Source organism: Orcinus orca, chromosome 14, assembly GCF_937001465.1.
Source record: "Orcinus orca chromosome 14, mOrcOrc1.1, whole genome shotgun sequence".
Classification (NCBI taxonomy): Eukaryota; Metazoa; Chordata; class Mammalia; order Artiodactyla; family Delphinidae; genus Orcinus; species Orcinus orca.
Window position 1 is genome coordinate 84,388,618 of NC_064572.1, and position 20,101 is coordinate 84,408,718.

The 20,101-nt window shown below is 46.3% G+C and overlaps 1 protein-coding gene across 1 annotated transcript in view; it reads right to left on the bottom strand.

The window, feature by feature from the left end:
* Positions 1-20,101, bottom strand: part of ADAM12 (ADAM metallopeptidase domain 12) — a 387,388-nt gene that overhangs the window by 59,638 nt on the left and 307,649 nt on the right. Inside the window, exon 12 of the mRNA XM_004265717.3 lies at positions 4,207-4,384. Coding sequence (XP_004265765.1) covers positions 4,207-4,384 — 178 coding nt within the window. The remainder of the gene's footprint in view (positions 1-4,206; positions 4,385-20,101) is intronic.

Below are 20,101 nucleotides of genomic sequence, written 5' to 3' on the forward strand. Positions count from 1 at the left end.
GGGGTGAGGGACCCGGACAGGAAGGCTGGCTGGCCCGGGAGGCCATTCATGTCAGCAGCGGGTGAGGCTGTGTGTGTGCGCGTGTCTGTCTGATGACTGCTGGCCTTAATGCAGTGAATAATTCCAGGACCACTGGAGTCTTATGAACTTATTTAAAAATCTACAGAGATGCATACACACTTTACCCTTCAAAGACTGATCCAGAGTTTAATCTAGAGCATATTGGCAGGAAACGAAGTCCAAGCAATTGTGTTTGAAACACAGTTCCCTGCAATCCAACCAGACGTCGTAGCTGGATCCTTGCTCAGCACAGGTGGGCTGTCTCACCTGATGAGACCCTCCTCAGGTCAGAAATGCACCTCAGAACGAGCAAGAGGCTGGGAAGGAGATCCGTGGGCTGTGCCCATTGATCTGCAAAGGATTTAAACAGATCAAAGAGTAGCTGGATTGTCCTCTGTGAAATGAACCCTAGAGAGGAAGTGAACTGCTCTGTTACACTGTGCTTCACAGCCACCTAATTTTTTCTAACAAAATGAAACAAGAGGTTGATACCTTTTGCTTAGCTCTCAACAAAAGGCCTGTACATATCTATCCAGGATATTTATGACATCTTGTGCTTTCGAACATTCCAGTAACTTGGAGTTTACACATTTTAGAAGCAATGGATTATCATTAGAAAGAAGAGCTCAATAGAGTCTTCAGGATTGAATTTACCAATGTCCTTTTATTTTATTTAATATGATATGTGCTGAAGAATTTCTATGCAATGGCTAGAGTGAAGCCCATCACATACTATTTTAATAGTATAATAGTTTACTCCCCAAAACCATCTTCCACGAATGAATTTATTAGTATCATAAACGCAATGAATAAAATGTTGATAATCCAGACGGTTTATGGCTCACCAGACATCTGAACTGTACCGTTTGTAAAACTCTATCAACGATGCTCCCTTCTACTGTTTGCTCCTATCATACATGCATCCCAAATTATTAAATTTTAAATTTGCTCAAGGACTTTATAAACATCCGGAGTGTGTAATATATACAGTAAGATAAAACTGCCAACCAGAAGTCATAGCTTTCAGGACGGGAAAGGTTTCTAACTCATGGACTTACAATCCGAAAACACTTAGGAACTTGTTTTGTTCTTTTAAACGGAGGCCATCCGTGGCACTCCTGATCAGTGCCATCCCACGTACAGCAGTGTTGTCCTGTACATCATGGTCTAAATGGCTCTCCTAATAACACATTAGCCAAATTACAGACTTCCTTGCACTTCTAAGTTAAATCAGCCATCCTAAAACTGGGTCCTAAGATCCTTTAAGAACTCACTCCCACCCCCCCACCAAATCGCTAAATAACATACGCAGCAGTTCAAATGGAAACACAGCCAAGTCGAATGGTTTAGACTTCAAAGGGGATTGATAATGTGAGAGAGATAACTAAGTTTAAAAGATATTTGCAAGCTACTGGCGTCCTATTGACTTTAAACAAGGAGATAAGGCTGCTTTCCCAACCCTATTAGCTTGGAAGAACGAGCAAGTCGTCAGGAAATCCTCATGGTGGATGTACATCCAGTGCCCTGGACAGGACGCTTCAGCATTCATTTGCCTTTTAACTACCCAGAATCCATTCCTTCCGCAGAACTCTATCAGAAGAGACAAATTCTTCATCTGTTGATGCATTTATTAGTTTAGTACTCAATAGAGAAGTTCAGCAGAGCCAACGAACCCTAAGTCTCCAAAGAAGAAAGAGTAATGAACGAAGCCATTAGAGAATTCTCAGCAAATGCCCTAATTGTCATTCTTGGGTTGTAGGTAGTAGACAGAGATTCTTAATCACAATGAACTGGGGTTAAGACAATAATGCACCTTCTTGAAAACAGTGGCCATTATCTCTGGGAGCAAGGGAACAGAAACTGGTTCCAGTCATGAGCTGGGGCAGTTGTTCTGACCCCGTTTACTCACTGATGTGGTGACGCTGGAGGGCTTTATGGTCCAGGGGATACGTAGGCCAATACGAAACAAAGGCATGATGGGTATTTCCAGGGCCTGAGCACTGAGTGGGGGGTAAAGAACCCAGGTTCACAGGTCTAAAAGTTTTGGTCAGCTTGGAAACTGGGAAATGGGCTTTCATACCCTCAGACACAGTCTGAGCTTAAACTTTAAAAAGAAGTTTAAAAGAAAACTATGAACTGAGGCAAAAGGCCTGCCTGCGACTTTGATTTCTTGGAAGAAAGAACTTCGGATGATGAGAACGAGAGTTCTCTTCAGATAACAAGAACTTCTATTAAATAAGGACCCTAAGCACAGAAATATACAGTTGGGAATTACATGCAGGGAGAACACGGCTCTTACGTAAGCAAAGAGTTTGAGTTCTTCAAAGCTGTCCTGCAATGAGCTGCCTGGAGAGACAGTAAACACCCTGGGAAAGCTGAGTGACTTCCTGATGGAGGTAAAAGAGAGAAGACCACGACAACAGGCTGGAGAATTTCAGGCACTCGAGCGTTTGCTGACATGATGGTGGCGGTGGTGATGCTAGTGGTGGGGTTGGTGGTGATGGCGGTGACAGCAGTGGTGATGGTGGGGTGGTGGTGGACACGTTAACAGTAGTGACGGGGAGGGTGGCAGGGATGCTGGTGGCAGTGCTGGCATATGGGATAAATGATTGCTAATAGAGTCATTCCAAACCTGAGAGTTCATGGCTCCAGGAAGAGCTGTCAAATTTATTTAGATTAACAAACAATTACAAGGAGTTCAGATAAAAGATAACCATTTCAAAGTCAACACGACCTCTCCTGAGAAACAGGAGTAATTTAAACTAATTGTTTTTTTCTTTACGCAATTAGAAAAAGTCTCCAAGCAATTTCCGCTTTGCATAACCCATCCCATGACGGTTTTAAGTTTTCCTCTGCTAATCTGAAAAAGAGTTTCTGTTAGGACTTAGGACTTTGTTCCTGCACAGTAACCATTCTCTACGCACTGTGAGCAAAGCTGAACGCCGCTGTGGACAGCGCTGTGACCTTGGATGAATCCTGATCTTGGCAAGGGCACAAAAACATTTGCTCAAACCACCTTTGCAACCCCCATCCCCTAGGACTTATGTTCACTCCCAATATTCTTACAGAAATGGTCAGATGGAGACCAGGATCATTCCTGCTGATGTGGGAAAGCTCAGAGACTTGGACATGATGAAGGTTCTATAACCAGTTGTTTGTTTGATGAACACAGGAATTTGAGGGATGTCCCAGAGTCTCAGCACAAGTTCCCTTCCATCCCCGAATCCCCCTTTCAGAGCACCCCTCCCAGGCATGCTCTTCCTAAGGCCTCATCAAGCCGGTTTGTGAATTTAGCTAAGCCCATCTTGAACTTGACTACCGCTGCAGCTTGCACAAGCTCTCAGGGAGGGACTCCCACATGGAGACAGCCTGCTATACAAATGACTGGCTTTGGTTTATTCTAAATCAACCTCCTTCAAGTTTTGAGGGGGTACTTCTTTCACCAGGTGGTCTCACTGCGTCCTGTCTTTCTCTTTCCTTCCCAAGATTATTCAGAGATTTAAAAATGGCTGTTAGAATTTTGATGCTGGTTAACTTTATCTTGGGCCCTACAGAAATGAGAAAATGTCCTGACACTGGCTGGAAAACAGGGTTAAATACGCCTTTTGCTGGATAAAAATGTTCCCCGCTTTCACTTATTTCTTCTGAAAGCTAAGAAGCAGACAGGCCGGAGCCTGGGCGCCTCAGGTCGTCCATACAGAGGAAGCTGCGGCAGCAGGAGCAGAATTTCAACTTGGGAAGAAGCTCTTGGTTAAAAATGAACGCTGCTTATTCAAATTCCCCTCGGGTGCACACCTTACAGAGAGAAAGACTTGGTACTTATTAGCCATTTGAAGCCAGCATTCCAAGGCTTTCTTCTCTGTCAAACTCAAAGCTAAATGCTTTTTCGTTGCTGTCCTCATCCTGCCTACGCTACCGCGTCCTTCAACAGAGAAGATTCTTTATCTTTTTAAACCAGTGATACAACTTATTCTACGCAATACTTAAAATTCAACCCTGGCTTATGAAGTTTGTTCAAGGTGGTCATGTAGGAGTTTTCCATCCTGCATTTCTAGCACTTTCATTCTACCACACAATTCCTTCAAGTTCTTGCTTCTTGGCCCAGCCGCGAACGCGAGACCAACATTCTGGAAACGTCTGTCTCACCTCCGGTTCGCCACAGTCACACTCCTCTCCTTCTTCGACATATCCATTCCCGCACTTCTGGCCCCCAAAGGACTGCGTCACTTCCGGCAGGTTAAAGAGGCACATACCCATGCCCTTCTCCAGGCTGGCCTCCAGGTCCTTCCTGCTGCAGCTGCTGAATACCATGGGGAACGGGTACCTGCAGGGAAGAGCCAGGACGTCAGTCGTCAGGGCACCGAAAGGCCTCACGCATCCTTCTCGTGCAGCTGTGCATGGTACCCACGGGCACCATCTGCCTGGGTGGCCGCTGTTAGTTTCAGTGAACAAAGGCTTGAGCGGTGTAAAATGAGGCACCTTCGACTACGCCCTGAGGTCCAATCCTGCAGAGTTACAACACCACTGATGAGGAAGTGCTTTATCCAAAAAGAAATGACCTTTGGAGGGTTTTCAAATCAACAACTTTAGATTGTCTCGTTACAGACATCATTAATAGTTCTGTGTGAAATGATATAATGGAAAGTGAATGCTTAGGACCTGTAGCTTGTAATATGAACACTATGTTCATATTGGAAAGTACGGAGATGAGAAAAGTACATTTAAGTCTTTAAGCCATTTTGAGTTTATTTTTGTGTATGGTGTGAGGGAGTGCTCTAACTTCATTGATCAGAAAGGCCACCATCAAAAAGTCTACAAATAATAAATGCTGGAGAGGGTGTGGAGAAAAGGGAAGCCTCCCACACTGTTGGTGGGAATGTAAGCTGGTACAGACACTATGGAAAACAGTATGGAGATTCCTCAAAAAACTAAAAATAGAGCTACCATATGATCCTGCAATCCCATTCCTGGGCATATATCCAGAAAAGATGAAAACCAATTCAAAAAGATACGTGCACCCCAATTTTCATAGTAGCACTATTTACAATAGCCAAGACATGGAAGCAACCTAAGTGTCCATCTACAGATGAGTGGATAAAGAAGATGTGGTACACATATATTGACATATACAATGGAATAGTACTCGGCCATAAAAAGAATAATGCCATTTGCAGCAACATGGATGGACCTAGAGATTATCATACTAAGTGAAGTAAGTCAGACAGAAAGACAAATATCATCTGATATCACTTATACTTAGAATCTAAAAAATGATACAAATGAACTTATTTACAAAACAGAAACAGACTCAGACACAGAAAACAAATTTATGGTTACCAAAGGGGAAAGGCAGGGGGAGATAAAGTAGGAGTTTGGGATTAGCAGATACAAATTACTATATATAAAACAGATAAACAACAAGGACCTACTGTAGAGCACAGGGAACTATATTCGATATCTTGTAATAACCTGTAAGTGAAAAGAATCTGAAAAAGTATATGTAACTGAATCACTGTGCTGTACACTAGAAACTAACATAACATTGTAAATCAACTATACTTCAGTTAAAAAGAAAATAATAAAGGCAATCATTATCCCGAGGGAGGGGGAGGGTACAAATGACTGAGCTTATCAACTCCACGGCTTCACAGACACAATCCCCATAGTGGGTCAGGGCCGGCTGATACTGGTTTGGGCCTAGAAAGGGCAAACCACTGTCTCCCCAGGCACAGCTCTAAGAGAATGGAGGTGGTCAGAAGTGCAGGTCCTGCCCTTGCCTCGAAAACCAGGGCTACATAGGGATGTGGCCAAGTTGGCCAACTTCCCTGCAGAGCTCGTGCTCCCCCTTCCATGGTCCAGAGGGGCTGTACCACCCACCTTGCTCCTGGGTGGGCTGTGTGATAATTCGTGGTGATGGAATTAGCAGAGGGGAAATGACATGCGTCACTTCTGGCTGAAGGTAGTTAAGTAGCTGTTCCTTCCTCTCCCCTGCTGCCAGCTGTGCTCAGACGAGTCCAACGTCCTAGGAGGGGGACGAGCCAGACACAGCACCTGGTCCCGACTCACTGACAGCACAGAGCTCCATGGCGTCACATGCAAGGGAAACACATCTCTATGATGGTAAAGCCCCTGGAAATTAGGGGTTTGTTTCCCACGGCAGCTAGGGGTCCCTAACGTATATAAAGCATCTGACTCTCTTTTACGAATGCGCTTTCCCAGGTCTTAGGCAGTGATTACCTTAAGGGCTAAGCACACCAGAAAGCCAGGCTTTATTACTTGGTGAGGAAGCAGGACTTGCTGACCAGCAAGCCCAAGCACCCTCTCCCATGAAGACAGGATGACATTATAACTGGATCCCAATCAATTGGCCAAACCAGTACGTGCTGCTAGATTTCCCTGAAGACCGCAGACTAGCCACCATTCAATGATGGAGTCTGGCAATACTTCAAGATCATGATGAGTTCCAGGGCCAAACTGGTAATGCTGCACTATCTCCCCACGTGTTTTCTATCAATCTCAGGTTATTAACTCTGAAGTAGAATGCTAATCTCCAAGTAAATTAGTACATGCAAGTCTTGCTCTTGGATACAAAGACAATAAACCAGGACTTCGCTGTAGTGCTGTAACAGAGTTCCTTTCGAAATCTTTGTAACTTTCCTGGGCAGACAGAGGGATTCTTCCTGGTATCAAAAGTGATACTGAATAGCTTCAGATGATGAGCCACAGGAAAAAGTGTAATTTTGCCCATTTGAAGATCTTTGTGTTGAAAAGATGACAGTACATCACACAGGGAACTGAGAGCAGTACTTCTCTTTGCAGTGGAAGAAATGGAATCTTCTCCAGTGTAAGCATTTCCCAGGACGGCTCTATCTCAAGGCCTGACCCAGGAGACTAAACCTCATTCTCACTCAGTGATACCCAACCAGGTGCTGTGATGAGCTCTGACCAGCTCATTCTGGGAGGGCACTGATTTCTAGAAAATGTTAAATTAGGAAAGACACAAGGATAAATTGTAAGCCTCAGGAATGGTGTATAAGCAAGATTAACAGCAGTTTATAGCAAGATTAACAGAAGCTCGGTGAAAGAGGAGTATCAATCACCCTGCTTCCCAAGTGAGAAGATGCCCACGAGCGTCCGGGGATTAGAGGGCTGAAACCAGCTCCAGGAACAGCTCCGACGAGCCCTCCCATCTCACTGTCTTTCAAAACAACAAATACATTTTGGGTTTTGGGGGGGATTGACGTTAAAAAAAAAAAAGGGATAGATGGGCTTCCCTGGTGGCGCAGTGGTTGACAGTCCGCCTGCCGATTCAGGGGACATGGGTTCGTGCCCCGGTCCAGGAAGATCCCACATGCCGTGGAGCGGCTAGGCCCGTGAGCCATGGCCGCTGAGCCTGCGCGTCCGGAGCCTGTGCTCCGCAACGGGAGAGGCCCGCGTACCGCAAAAAAAAAAAAAAAAAAAAAAAAAAAAAAAGATAGAAACAAGATGAATGAGATCAGTTTAAGTCCAGGATTTAAAATTCAGATTATTTGGGAGAGGAGAACAGATCAACTGTTAGCAAAAAACCGACTCTTTTCATGTCTGTGCTGGATGTGGTCAGACAGAAGTCGAGTTATCTGCGTAATAATACATTTCTAGTTCTCTTAGTTTTTTCCTATTCTGTTGAAGGACAAACCCCAGGTGCTTTTAAAGTTCTCTCTCATTTAGAATCATCCACCCAATTCACAGCTTTGCAGCCTTGATCTGAGGAACAGCGTCCAGGCGCGAATTCCTCGAGGTGCCTCTGCTGCAACAACAAAGCAGCAATGTTCTCCTCAGATGCCAAACGAGGTGTGGATGCGTTCACCGACACCGAAACTGATCCTCGCTCACCGTCACTCACAACACAGGGCCGGGCCTCGCAACGTGTAACCCGATTTCACCAGCAGGACGCCTGCCTTCAAAGTCAGTATAATTAAAACCTCCAGCAGCTGCCAGCCATGGCTCACAGCTCCTGTGCCCAGAGCACATGTGAATAGGTCCTCTTTCCCTGCAATCTGGGCCTTTCTGACTCGCTCAGAGGGACCCCAGGGAGGCCCCTTGGGGAGGCCAGCGACCCTTCCCCACACCTTCCTGCCCTCTCTGTGGGCTGGACCGGTCAACATTCCCACCTCTACCATCCTCCACGACCTCTCTTGATGACAAACGGCAATGTGTCCGAGGAGCATTTTGTACCTGCAGAGTATCTTTACTGCAGTCATCCTTTCATGATTTCTCATCATGGAGAACAGGTGACTATTTCCCTCTGATAGAATATTCCTGAGCCCTATTTGGGCATTTAGAGAAAGTCAGGCTTTAGAGGAAGAAAAGCAGAGTAACCTGTCACTCATCATTCAATTATCCTGCAAATATTTATTCAATACGTACTATGTTCCAGGCATTGTTCTGGGCTTTGGGGAGATGGAATGAATGAAACATACACAAATCCATCTAGTGGGGCAGACGAATAATACAGAAGGGAATCAATTACCTATTAGCAAGGAATGAGCATTAAAGAGAAAAGTAAGACAGGTCGGGGGGAGAGGATGTGCGAGGTGCTGACCTTTTAGGGAGGGTGATCAGGGAAGACTTCCCGGAGGGGAAGGCATTTGGGGCTCTCATCAGAAGGATGTGAGGGAACGAGGTGGAAGAACATCCGGAGGAAGAACGTTCCAGGCAGAGGGAGGAGCCTGTGCAAAGGCGCATGGGCAGGCGTGACTGGCCTTGAGGACTTTGTTCAGCAGAAAGCAGCAGGCTCTTCTGTCAGTAACACACACCCAGAGGGGCGACCCCCTCCCCAGAGAAGACCCCTAAGCCCTTGGAGGTCAGGCTGATGGCAAAAGACTACCATGGAGCATCATTAAATGGGGGAGGGGAGCTTTGCCCTGCACGGACCAAGCTCTGATAATGGCTAAAGGTACTTTTCATAAGAATTTCAAACTCTTATTCCCCCACATTTTTTTTTTTTTTTTTTTGCGGTATGCGGGCCTCTCACTGTTGTGGCCTCTCCCGTTGCGGAGCAACAGGCTCCGGACGCGCAGGCTCAGCGGCCATGGCTCACGGGCCTAGCCGATCCGCGGCATGTGGGATCTTCCTGGACCGGTGCACGAACCCGTGTCCCCTGCATTGGCAGGCGGACTGTCAACCACTGCGCCACCAGGGAAGCCCAAGCAAACTAATTTTGATGGACAAGCAAGGGTCTGCCCATCATCTCCCTTCTGCTGGGATCATCTTGGTTGATCGGTGTGTAGGAAGGAAGGAGAGAGTAACTAAAATCTATATCTAAACCGATGGCCCTCCCTCAGTAAGCAGAATTCAGCGATCTAAAATGATTTCATGCAAATCAAAACTACACTGAGATGCCACCTCATGCCGGTCAGAATGGCCATCATTAAAAAGTCTACAGATAACAAATACTGGAGAGGGTGTGGAGAAAAGGAAGCCCTCCTACACTGTTGGTGGGAATGTAAGCTGGTGTAGTCACTATGGAGAACAGTATGGAGGTTTCTCAAAAAACTAAAAACAGAGTTGCCATAGGCTCAAACAATCCCACCCCTGGGCATATATCCAGACAAAACTGTAATTCAAAAAGATACTTGCACCCCTATGTTCATAGCAGCACTACTCACAACAGCCAGGACCTGGAAACAACCTAAATGTCCACCGACAGATGAATGGATAAAGATGTGGTACGTATACACAATGGAATACCACTCAGCCATAATAAAGAATGAAATAATGCCATTTGCAGGAACATGGATGGACCTAGAGATGACCATACTAAGTGAAGGAAGTCAGAAAGACAAACACCATAGGATATCATTTATACGTGTAATCTAAAATATGACACAAATGAACTAATCTATGAAACAGAAAGACTCACAGAGAACAGACTTGTAGTTGCCAAGGGGAAGGGGGGTGGGGGAGGGATGGAGTGGGAGTTTGGAGTTAGCACCTACAAACTATTATATAGAGAATGAAAAAACAACAAGGTCCTTCTGTATTAGCACAGGGAACTATATTCAATATCCTGAGATAAACCAGAATGGGAAAGAATATAAAAAAGAATGTATGAATATGTTTAACTGAATCACTTTGCTGTACAGCAGAAATTATCATTGTAAATCAACTGTTTCAATGAAAAATAAAATGATTTCAAATCTCAAGAGATAAGGGAATTTTATGATACCAAATATCAGAGTCCTGTAATTACAATAGAATCCTAATTTACACATATTTAAACACCTTTTACAATACGTCTAAGTGGTCACTGGTTGCACAGTGCCTAGTGCACAAGAGATGTCACTAATTGTTGGCTTAAGGACTCAATGAGCAGTTCATTGGTTTGCATGAAAAATGGGCCAGTGGACCTTGAACAAGACATGGAATCCACTCCCCAGCACCGTGTCAGGATCCACAGACGGGATCTATCAGCACAATGCTTATTCAGACTATTTCTCCAATTTGCCCACACAAGAGAACGCCTCCAGGGACATGCTTGCTCATCACCCTGCTTCCCGGATACCAACTCTGCTTCTGAACTTTTTTTTTTTTTTTGCGGTATGCGGGCCTCTCACTGTTGCGGCCTCTCCCGTTGCGGAGCACAGGCTCCAGACGCGCAGGCTCAGCGGCCATGGCTCACGGGCCCAGCCGCTCTGCGGCATGCGGGATCTTCCCGGACCGGGGCACGAACCCGCGTCCCCTGCATCGGCAGGCGGACCCCCAACCACTGCGCCACCAGGGAAGCCCGCTTCTGAACTTTTGATGATAGCAGAATGAAACTTTTGGGATAGTATGTTCACTCCTTCATTCATCTACTCACTCACTGGAGAAGTAATTATTATATTTAAAGCTCTGAGGAGGATCCTATGATGATTAAAATATGGCCCCAACCCTTCCCACTCTCCCCTCGCTGGACCTTTGCCAAGGGAACTATTGGACACACTTACTCCCCACACTGCCTCTCCATCCCTATAAATAAAATATTAGAAATACAATACATTCACATACATAAATGCATCATGCATATTTATTCACATACAGAAATTATATAAAATATATAAACATATATAATTATACTGAACTTATGATATACACTATACATACTTTTTTGGAATAACTATTTGAGAGCCTGCTTTAAGCTAGATATGATGGGTACTTTTTATAGTAATATTTTCTTCTTCTTTATACTTTCTTCTTTAAATTTACATTTTAAAACAACACAGTGAGATAGGTATTGTTATTCCCATTTTGCAAATGAGGTGAAGGCCCTTGTTTAAGAGTTCTCAGTTAGGGGATGGCAGAGACTAGGTCTGATCCCAAGTTCAGTTATTTACAAAACTTACGTTCTTCACTACAGATATCATTTCAGCCCTGGATCACCTGCAGTAAAACTCTTGAAACATTGACAGTGATCAATACAGCCTTGATGTGCTTATTTACATACGAAGGAGGCATCCTTCCATCACTCAAACCACCTGCCTGGATCAGGGCCCCTCAAAGTGTGGTCCCAGCTTCACCTGGCGACCTACCAGAAATGCAAACGACCTGCCGCCTGAGAAAAAATCGGGGGTGGGGTCCAGCAACTGTTTTAACAAGCTCTCCAGGTGATTTCATTTTAAATTGAGGTAAAATTCACATAACATAAATTCACCACTTAAAAATATATAATCCCTCGGCTTTTAGTACATTCACAGTGTTATGCAACCATCACCACTAATTCCAGAACCTTTTCCTGAGCCCCCAAAACCTCACCCCGTGAAGCAGTCACCCCTCATCCCCTCTCCCCCAGAGTCCCTGTCAACCACTAATCTGTTTTCTGTGTCTCTGGATCTGCCTAGTCCAGACATTTCACATAAATGGAATCATCCAATATGTGACCTTTTATGTCTGGCTTCTGTCACTCAGCATGAAGGTTCATCCACGTTGTGGCACTATCAGTACCTCATTTATTTCAATGACTAACATTCCCTTGTAAGTAAGACTACACCACAATTTGTTTATCTATTCATTAGTTGATGGTCCAGGTGATTTATCAAATTATCAAAATTAACGCTTGGGAACAACTGACCTCAGTTTAAAATTCAAATGTTGTAAAGATCATATATGGACAAATCCACACCTATTTGTGTGAACAATAAGAAATGCAAACTAGGTGCATTACAGGTCAGCTTTCTTGCACTTAAACTAGAAATAGTTCTCTTTTCCCCTGCGGTTCCATTTTCTAAGAAAAACTCGAGGTACAGCGTTTTGAAACCTCATCTGATTGTAGGCATGTGCTAGAAATTCCAAGAGAATCTGTCTCACAAAGCCAAATTCAAATCACAAATGAATTTTTCAAATATCTTTAAGTGTTAGAGCAGGTTAACTGATTAATCATCACACTCTGTATTAATTAAGGTACCAGCAAATGTTCTGACTGTGAACAGAAAGGTGTTTCTGTTCTCAAGTTCCTTCCACTTGTTTCAAACTCCAAAGTACGATACTTCTTCCTGCCTTTGGCTCATTTTGTTCCTTTCTTATTTCATAGCTTTATTTCCTGGACTGTTAATGAAAAGAACATTGAATGGGGCCATATAGTTGCTCATGGCATTGCAGATCCCGTGTAGCCCACGGTCGGTAGTTTAAAAAGAAAAGCCTCAGTTTCTTCTACAGTTTTCGGCAAACTCATCACAACGTGCTTTTTAACTTTTCATAAATTATCCCAAATATGCCAGGACAGCAGCTAAGTGAATTGACATATAGCAGCGACAGGCTGGTGCAAAGCAATAAAATTCGAGAATTATTCAGAAAAGAACCCCCTTTGCATGACACTTTCCCTTGGCAACAAGGATGCTTTAAAGTGATTATACCTAGGACCCAGAAAAAAGCGCTGCTTTCAGCTCACGGGCAGAGAATTGCTTGCAGACACCTCGCCAGGGTGCCTGGCTCCTGTTCAGATGTGACCTCTTTAGTTAGGCACATCTGCCTTTTTTCCCAATATTTACCAACCAAGGACACTTGCGGGCAAGTTTACCATGCTGAATGCAAGGTTAGAAATAAAAAGCCAATGAAATAAACCACCAGGTGATTTTGGAAAACACACACACACACAACCCACTTTTCAAAAGAGGAATGCCACTTATGGCTTCCCACCGCAAACGCAGTCACAGCTTAATATTTCAGCCCGTCACCAAGTTGCCAAGTAAAACATTATTAGGGGTTACTTTTACTTTGACAAATCTGCAGTCAGAAAATTCTTTTCTTGTAGGAGCCTATTGTGCATCTCACGGCTGTATTCTTGGGGGTGAATCATACTAAGCCAATTTATCAATCTTGACAGTGGAAGTCGGGAGTCATCTGCCTTGCAAAAGCTCTCCGGGAATTATCTTTTCTTGTTGGCAATTAGGCAGCTAGGGGAAGCAGCTGCAAGCAGGCTGGATTCACCGGGGCTGCAGGTCACACTGTTCTTGATGTTTCCTTTGACCGCCCTGCCTCATTAAGAACTGTGTGCTGGGTCCCAAAGAATCCAGGTTCCTCAGCTCCAAGCTCTGGTGGGCGGGGGTCGGGGGACCACAGTCCGCACGCAGATTGCAGCAAAGAAAGGCAAGTGACTGGAGGAAGAAGGATGGAGCAGTCTGGGCAGCGGCTGAGAACAGCTTGGAGCTGACATAACCGTGTGACAGGAAAAGCCAACGTTGCAGAAAACCAGGGATGGGAAGCCATCCAGATTTCTCTGCTTAAATCGATTGAAAAAAAACAAAAAAACACCTCACATCTTCTACAGCTGGTAAATGATTAGATGGTAAAGGGATAACTGGTTTGGGGAAATATGTTGCTGACATTCCGCCTCCCACTGATTTCTTCTTGCAGACTGAGATGGAGTTTTATTTTCTCCTGACAGTGGAAGTGACAGAGGCAGCAGGCCTGGGAGGCTACTGTCGATCGGGGCGCATGGCACAGAGCAGCTGGAGAAGAATCGAAACTGGAAGACTAAGTATGAGCACTCCATCTGTTAAAACTAAAGCTCAGTTTTAAAACCAAGCCTCAGTTTTCACACCTGCAGGCCGGGAATAATAACTACCTTGCCCGCTGAGGGAGAGAACAAATGAGCTTCAAACACAAATGGGAAAGTCTCTGGTTAACTTCAAAGATGCCAGCTGCCAATACTTGCCTGAAAAAGATGTGTGTCTCTTCCTTATTTAGAGGCGCTGTGTTGGCTATTTCAAATTACGGTTTGCCAGGGCCTTGCACGTTCTAGGGCTTAGAAACATTTTCCAATACGGTGCAGAATTTATTACAATTGTAGCCCAAATGTAGCAATCTTTAAACTGTAAGACCACAAGTACAAGTCAACTAGAGAGAAGGGCGATTCAGGAGGCAAAGGAATGATCAAGCAGTTAATAGGATCCCTCCATCTAATACATACGTGGTGTTGAAGACTCTGCTCATCCTGGAAGGGCCGAGCCATCTCTAGCTCAGCCAGAACATGTGCTTAGGAAGCATAAACCACCAACCAACACAAACAAACAAAGACGCTGTTTACATGACTGTTACCCGCCATGCCGCTGGCTGTGGTGGCTCTGAGTTGTTGGAACTTTTTCCAAAGGACTTTCCCAAAGCTCTGGTGACATGAGCACCCTGCACGTATTCTTCTGAACCCTTCCTCCACAGCCAAGCTGCTAGGCAGGGGGTCGGAGGGCAATGTGGCCACAGACAGACCAGACCCGCCCTCCGTTCTCTGACAGCGCGACCTACTGACCCTTCCTCGCTAAATCTGCAATCAGCCTGAAGAGCTTTTCCAAAAGCAAACAATAACACACAGTTCAGGGCCAAGTTCTAGGCATTCCTAGATCCTCCAGGAGCACAAGACTCACACTGTCCCCACCTTCTCTTCCTCGGGGCATGCAGGGCCCACGGACACCAACGGGTGCAAGAAGTCTTGGTTGGGATGGATTTGCTCGGCCAAGTGTTAACCCCAAAGTTCTCGGGCCATCTTGAGAAAAACCGTTAGGTTTTTCACAATTACGCCCTGGAATAAAAGCCTGCAGTCACCACGCACAGAATTTAGGAGTGACCCAGAGGCACGTCCTGTTGGGGCAGGCAGTGGTGTCTGCACCCGTGGCAACTGGCCTGGTGGTCAGCAGCCTGGCAGGACTGAGGTGCAGCCCAAGGTCACCCCGTTTCAGGGGATTTTGACTTCATCTCGTCCTGCACATCCAGGATAAAGAGTAAAAATATTAACAGCACTTACCATTCTTGAGCAAGGGCCTGCTGTGGACCAGAAGCCTGGTGGGCATCCTTGCTCACCGACTGCCCGGTGAGTCAGATTATATCATTCCTATTTTACAGATGAGGAAACTGAGGCACAGAGCAGTTAGACACCTTGCCACAGTCCTCTGGTTCCAGGGTCAGGACTGAAAACCCAGCCTCCTGACCTGAAGGCCTGTGTTCCCTCTGCAGCCACACTGCCTCAAGGGCAGTCAGGAGGCCTCCGGCAGCCTCAAGTGTGACAGGGCACAAATGGCCCGGAGCCAGCATCAGTATTCAGGAAGAGGGCAGTGGTCCAGGAATCTCTGGCTCCCTGGAGTCGGGTGCAGGTAACAGTGGAGCCCACGGTCCTGCCGGCTACTCGGAGAGCACCGTCGAGCACCTCCCTGAACGGCTTTGAGGCCAGGAGAAATGGCGGCCGGAAACCGGGATTTATGGAGCACACCTGCGGCCACGCACACACCTGAGGGAGGTTGTGAGCTCACGCGGGTCTCAACAAGCTGCGGGCAGAGGGAACCGTCGCCCACCGGGACAGCACGGGACTCCGCCGGAGGACTTTCCCGGTCATGCTGGGAGGTGGATGTGGAGCGAGTCCCACTCCGCCCGGCCAAGGGTGCCCGGCGTGACCCTGAACATGCGGGTTCACTCGACAGAACGGAACCCCGGCGGAGCCCACAGAATGGAAAGTGACTGCATTAGGACCAAACGCTTGACCCCGTGGGCTGCCAGATGGGCCACAGACGGCGAGGCAAACCACCGGGCCAGGAGCGAATGATCAAAAACGGCCTTAGAGGACATTTCCATTGTTAATAGCAAACACCTGGGGCCCAGAATGGAGCCATCTGTGGCACGTTATAATTCATGTCTTTAACACGTGAACTTTGACCTCAGCTCCTCCTCCCCGGAAACCAATTAAAGTGTAAATGGAATTTCTCAGAATTTTTAATAAAGAAGGAGACGAACGAGACCCTGGTCGGTTGAGAGGTGCACAGGCGGCCTCTAGGCGTTATCAGAAAGACCTTTCGGGGCTTCCCTGGTGGCGCAGTGGCTGGGAGTATGCCTGCCGAAGCAGGGGACGCGGGTTCGTGCCCCGGTCCGGGAAGATCCCACATGCCGCGGAGCGGCTGGGCCCGTGAGCCATGGCCGCTGGGCCTGCGCGTCCGGAGCCTGTGCTCCGCGGCGAGAGGGGCCGCAACAGTGAGAGGCCCGCGTACAGCAAAAAAAAAAAAAAGAAAAAAAAAAAAAGAAAGATCTTTCGCTTCTGTGCTCTGACGGCTGTTTCCTCCCGAGCCCAGTCCCTAAAGGCAGGGGACTCAGGGCAGGGCACCAGCACCCCACTAAAGGAGCCCAGCCCATCAGAGGCAGTGTCTCAGACTGACTTCTCAGCTTCATCACAGGAAGAGGCCGCTGTCTCTGCGTGGGGCTAGTCGGGGATGAGGTTCTGGCAGACATAAACAGATTCAGGGGTTAACAGAGGGCAGTTTACACAGTAAGATAGCTCCGCCCTCTCCTCCTGCCCCAGGAGACAGACCTGTATAGGTCATGCCCGTTGCATCTGCTGACTCTGCAAGTCTGCAACACTTTTAATCAAACATGATAGGAAAAGTGGTCATGGTAGATACTTCCAAGCCACCCAACGAGGGCTGAAGTCTTTTTGGCCCTGTTCTTACCTCACTGAGCTCCTGATGCTGGGCTGGCCATCAGGTCAGCCTGAAACTCAAGAGCCGTGAAGACTGGCACCCATGTCCCCGTTCCCCTCCCGCTGCCCCGGGGGATTGGGAACCGAAGGTTCCTTTCCTCACAGGGGCCAGGGGATAGGCCAGAGGCAGGAGCCAGAGGCTGTGGGCTGATCATCTTGAGTCTGGCCCTGACCAACCGTGGGGCCTCCGGCCTTTCTGAACCTCAGTTTTCTCATCTGTATGATGGAGGTGATTGTATCTGCCCTTTCCTCTTAGAACTGTGACAGTTAAATGAGAAAGGAGATGTGAAAGTTCTTTGTAAACTGGAGAGTAATCTGTGAGGTCTACAGGGTCTTACTCTTACAACTACTTTTAGTTTTTATATTTTTAACTTCCCACCTCCTACTTTAGCTAAATTAAGCCCAGGCTTGCAGGAGAAGTCACTTATAGAAGAAGTCCACCTTTTGAAAGTAAATTGCTCCTTGGTCTCCATGGAGTTTAAAAAAAAACAAAAAACAATGGACTCAGCCTCCTATTTACCTGGGGTTTCTCAGTCCTTATTCTTTTTTATTTTGCTTTCGTTTTTCTCTTTATTGTATTGTTTCTGTTCTTGTGAGTTACCGTAACTCCATTGTAGATGATGTGGAATATAAAATAAATGAAAATGGCCATGCTACAGCAAACGCTATAGTGTAAAAGACAATGGTCTCCGAATCTTCTCCTTAGAAGTGTAGCCATTACACGAAAGGTGAAATGTGGCTTCAGTCTGCACACATCTGATTGTGCTGGAATCACCCTCCATCTGTCCATCCATCCAGCCGCCCACTACCATTTATCCATCTGCTATCAGCTCACTCAATCATCCACCCATCCACTCACCCTCCCATCCATCCATCCACTCACCCTCCCACCCATCCATCCACCCATCCATCCATCTATCCATCCACTCATCCTTTCAGTCAAGAAGAATTTACTGAAATCTACTGTATGTTCCAGGTGCTGGGGCTTCAGCAATGAACAAAACAGACAAAATTCCTGACCTAGTAGAGCTTAAAGCGGGTCCTTCTGAATACTGTTGGTCACAGACAGGCCCAGAATTTACCCTTGACCTCACTCTGTGGCCTCTGTGCCAAAAGTCCTGGGGAAAGGAGGAAGCCGTGTGTGTGTGTGTGTGTGTGTGTGTGTGTGTGTGTGTGTGTAAGTGGGGAGGGATTGGCAGAATTTCAGCGGCAATGTTTTCACACATGTTCTACCACAAATAAAATGCTGGATTAACGAGCAATGACAGGAAATAATTCTCTGCTGTTGTAACCTAAGTTGAAGGAGATTTGCAGAACTAAATGGCTTAAAAATGGGCCAGCCTTCCTGCTTCCCAGAAGTCACACAGGGACAAAGCTCTGTACTGAGAAGGCTTCAGTTCCCGCCTGGAGCCTGAACACGGCACATACAGCCGAGGTGACCTCCACATGGTGAGGACCCCCGGGAGGCAGGATGGCACGCCTGCTCCAATCTCAGCCTCAGTCTGGACCACGGAGCTCCCTCGAAGCCTGCGGTGGGAAGCCAGCACATCTTTCTCTAATACCCCAGGATAGATGCCCTTCTCCTCTTCCTGAGGTTTACAGCTGCTGCACATTTTTATTTGAGATAAGTAATAGGAAGGTGGAAAGTCAGAGGTTTGGCTCCTGGTGACTCAGCCTAACGTCTTGGGGCTTCCACTTGGGTAGTTTTTTTTTTTTTTTTTTTTTTGCAGTACGCGGGCCTCTCACTGTTGTGGCCTCTCCCGTTGCGGAGCACAGGCTCCGGACGCACAGGCTCAGTGGCCATGGCTCACGGGCCCAGCCGCTCTGCGGCATATAGGGATCTTCCCGGACCGGGGCACGAACCTGCGTCCCCTGCATCAGCAGGCGGACTCTCAACCACTGCGCCACCAGGGAAGCCCAACTTGGGTAGTTTTGAAAACGTAGGCAATTCATTTAACTTTCTGCTCCTCAGCCTTAAAATGGGTATAACCGCACCCAGCTCACACCGCTGACTGGTGAAAGATACATCCCCAGTAATCTCTAGGGTCAAAGTCAAGTCTGCCTCCGTTCACTTCCCCCAAACTGGATATTCAGGGAGCAGTGCTATGTGGACCAGTCTCCGTAGCTTGACCTCTGTTTTGCATCCAGCTTAAGAGGAGAGGACATTCTACCATGCCCTTGGGCAGTGACTTTTACTATCCCGACTCTGCATTAATTGCAGACAAACTCCTTCATTTTCCAGTGAGCAATATCTAATCCTACAGAGAGGAAATAAGAACATGGTCTGTATCGAGGGGTCCTCTTGAACTGCTGTCAGGAATATCTCCTGCCAGTTCATTTCCCCCTTATCGTCATGTCGGTAAGTGGTCAACTCAGTTACTCTAGCTGGATAGTTACATTGATTCTGCCCTGTAGCGTTTTAATGTTACTAGAGTGCCTCATTTTGTTGTTGTTTATTTATTTTTTACTCCTTGGATAAAGATTTCCATTGTTTTCCCTACTGCACCTTGAAGAAGGAAGTGAAGACTTTCTTAAACTTTTCTTTGAGAAAAAAAAATAATCACCTTCAAATGAAGAACTGATATGGGGAAACAATTTTCTCCAATCCCATGCTCGTAAAATCCCTTTATAGTAAGTGTATTTCATGACCTCAGATAGATCCTCAAACTTCAAATGGGGGTGAGTTTTAATTATGTGTATTCTGCACTGATTTTCAAGAAAGCAAGTGTTTCTTGAGAGGGGATAGCCTTTCCAGATACATCGAATTTCTGTCAATTCCTACCACATCTGAAACTTGGGAACTTTTCACTGAAAAGTGCAGTTGATTTTAGTTTCCCGAATCACATTTTCAGATAGAGGCCTCCTCAAAAATAAATCCAAATTTCCTGTAACATGAGCTAGGAATTCTCGAGGAGGGTCTGCCTAACCCTATGCAATTCTTCCGGGATGGGTTCAGACTGGACTTTACTCCAGAATGTTCCCTGCCCACCACCCCTTCCAACCTTTGCTCCTTGTTCACAATGAATTATCGGTCATTTTTTTAAAGATGTGAGATGCTATTATGGTGATGTTTAG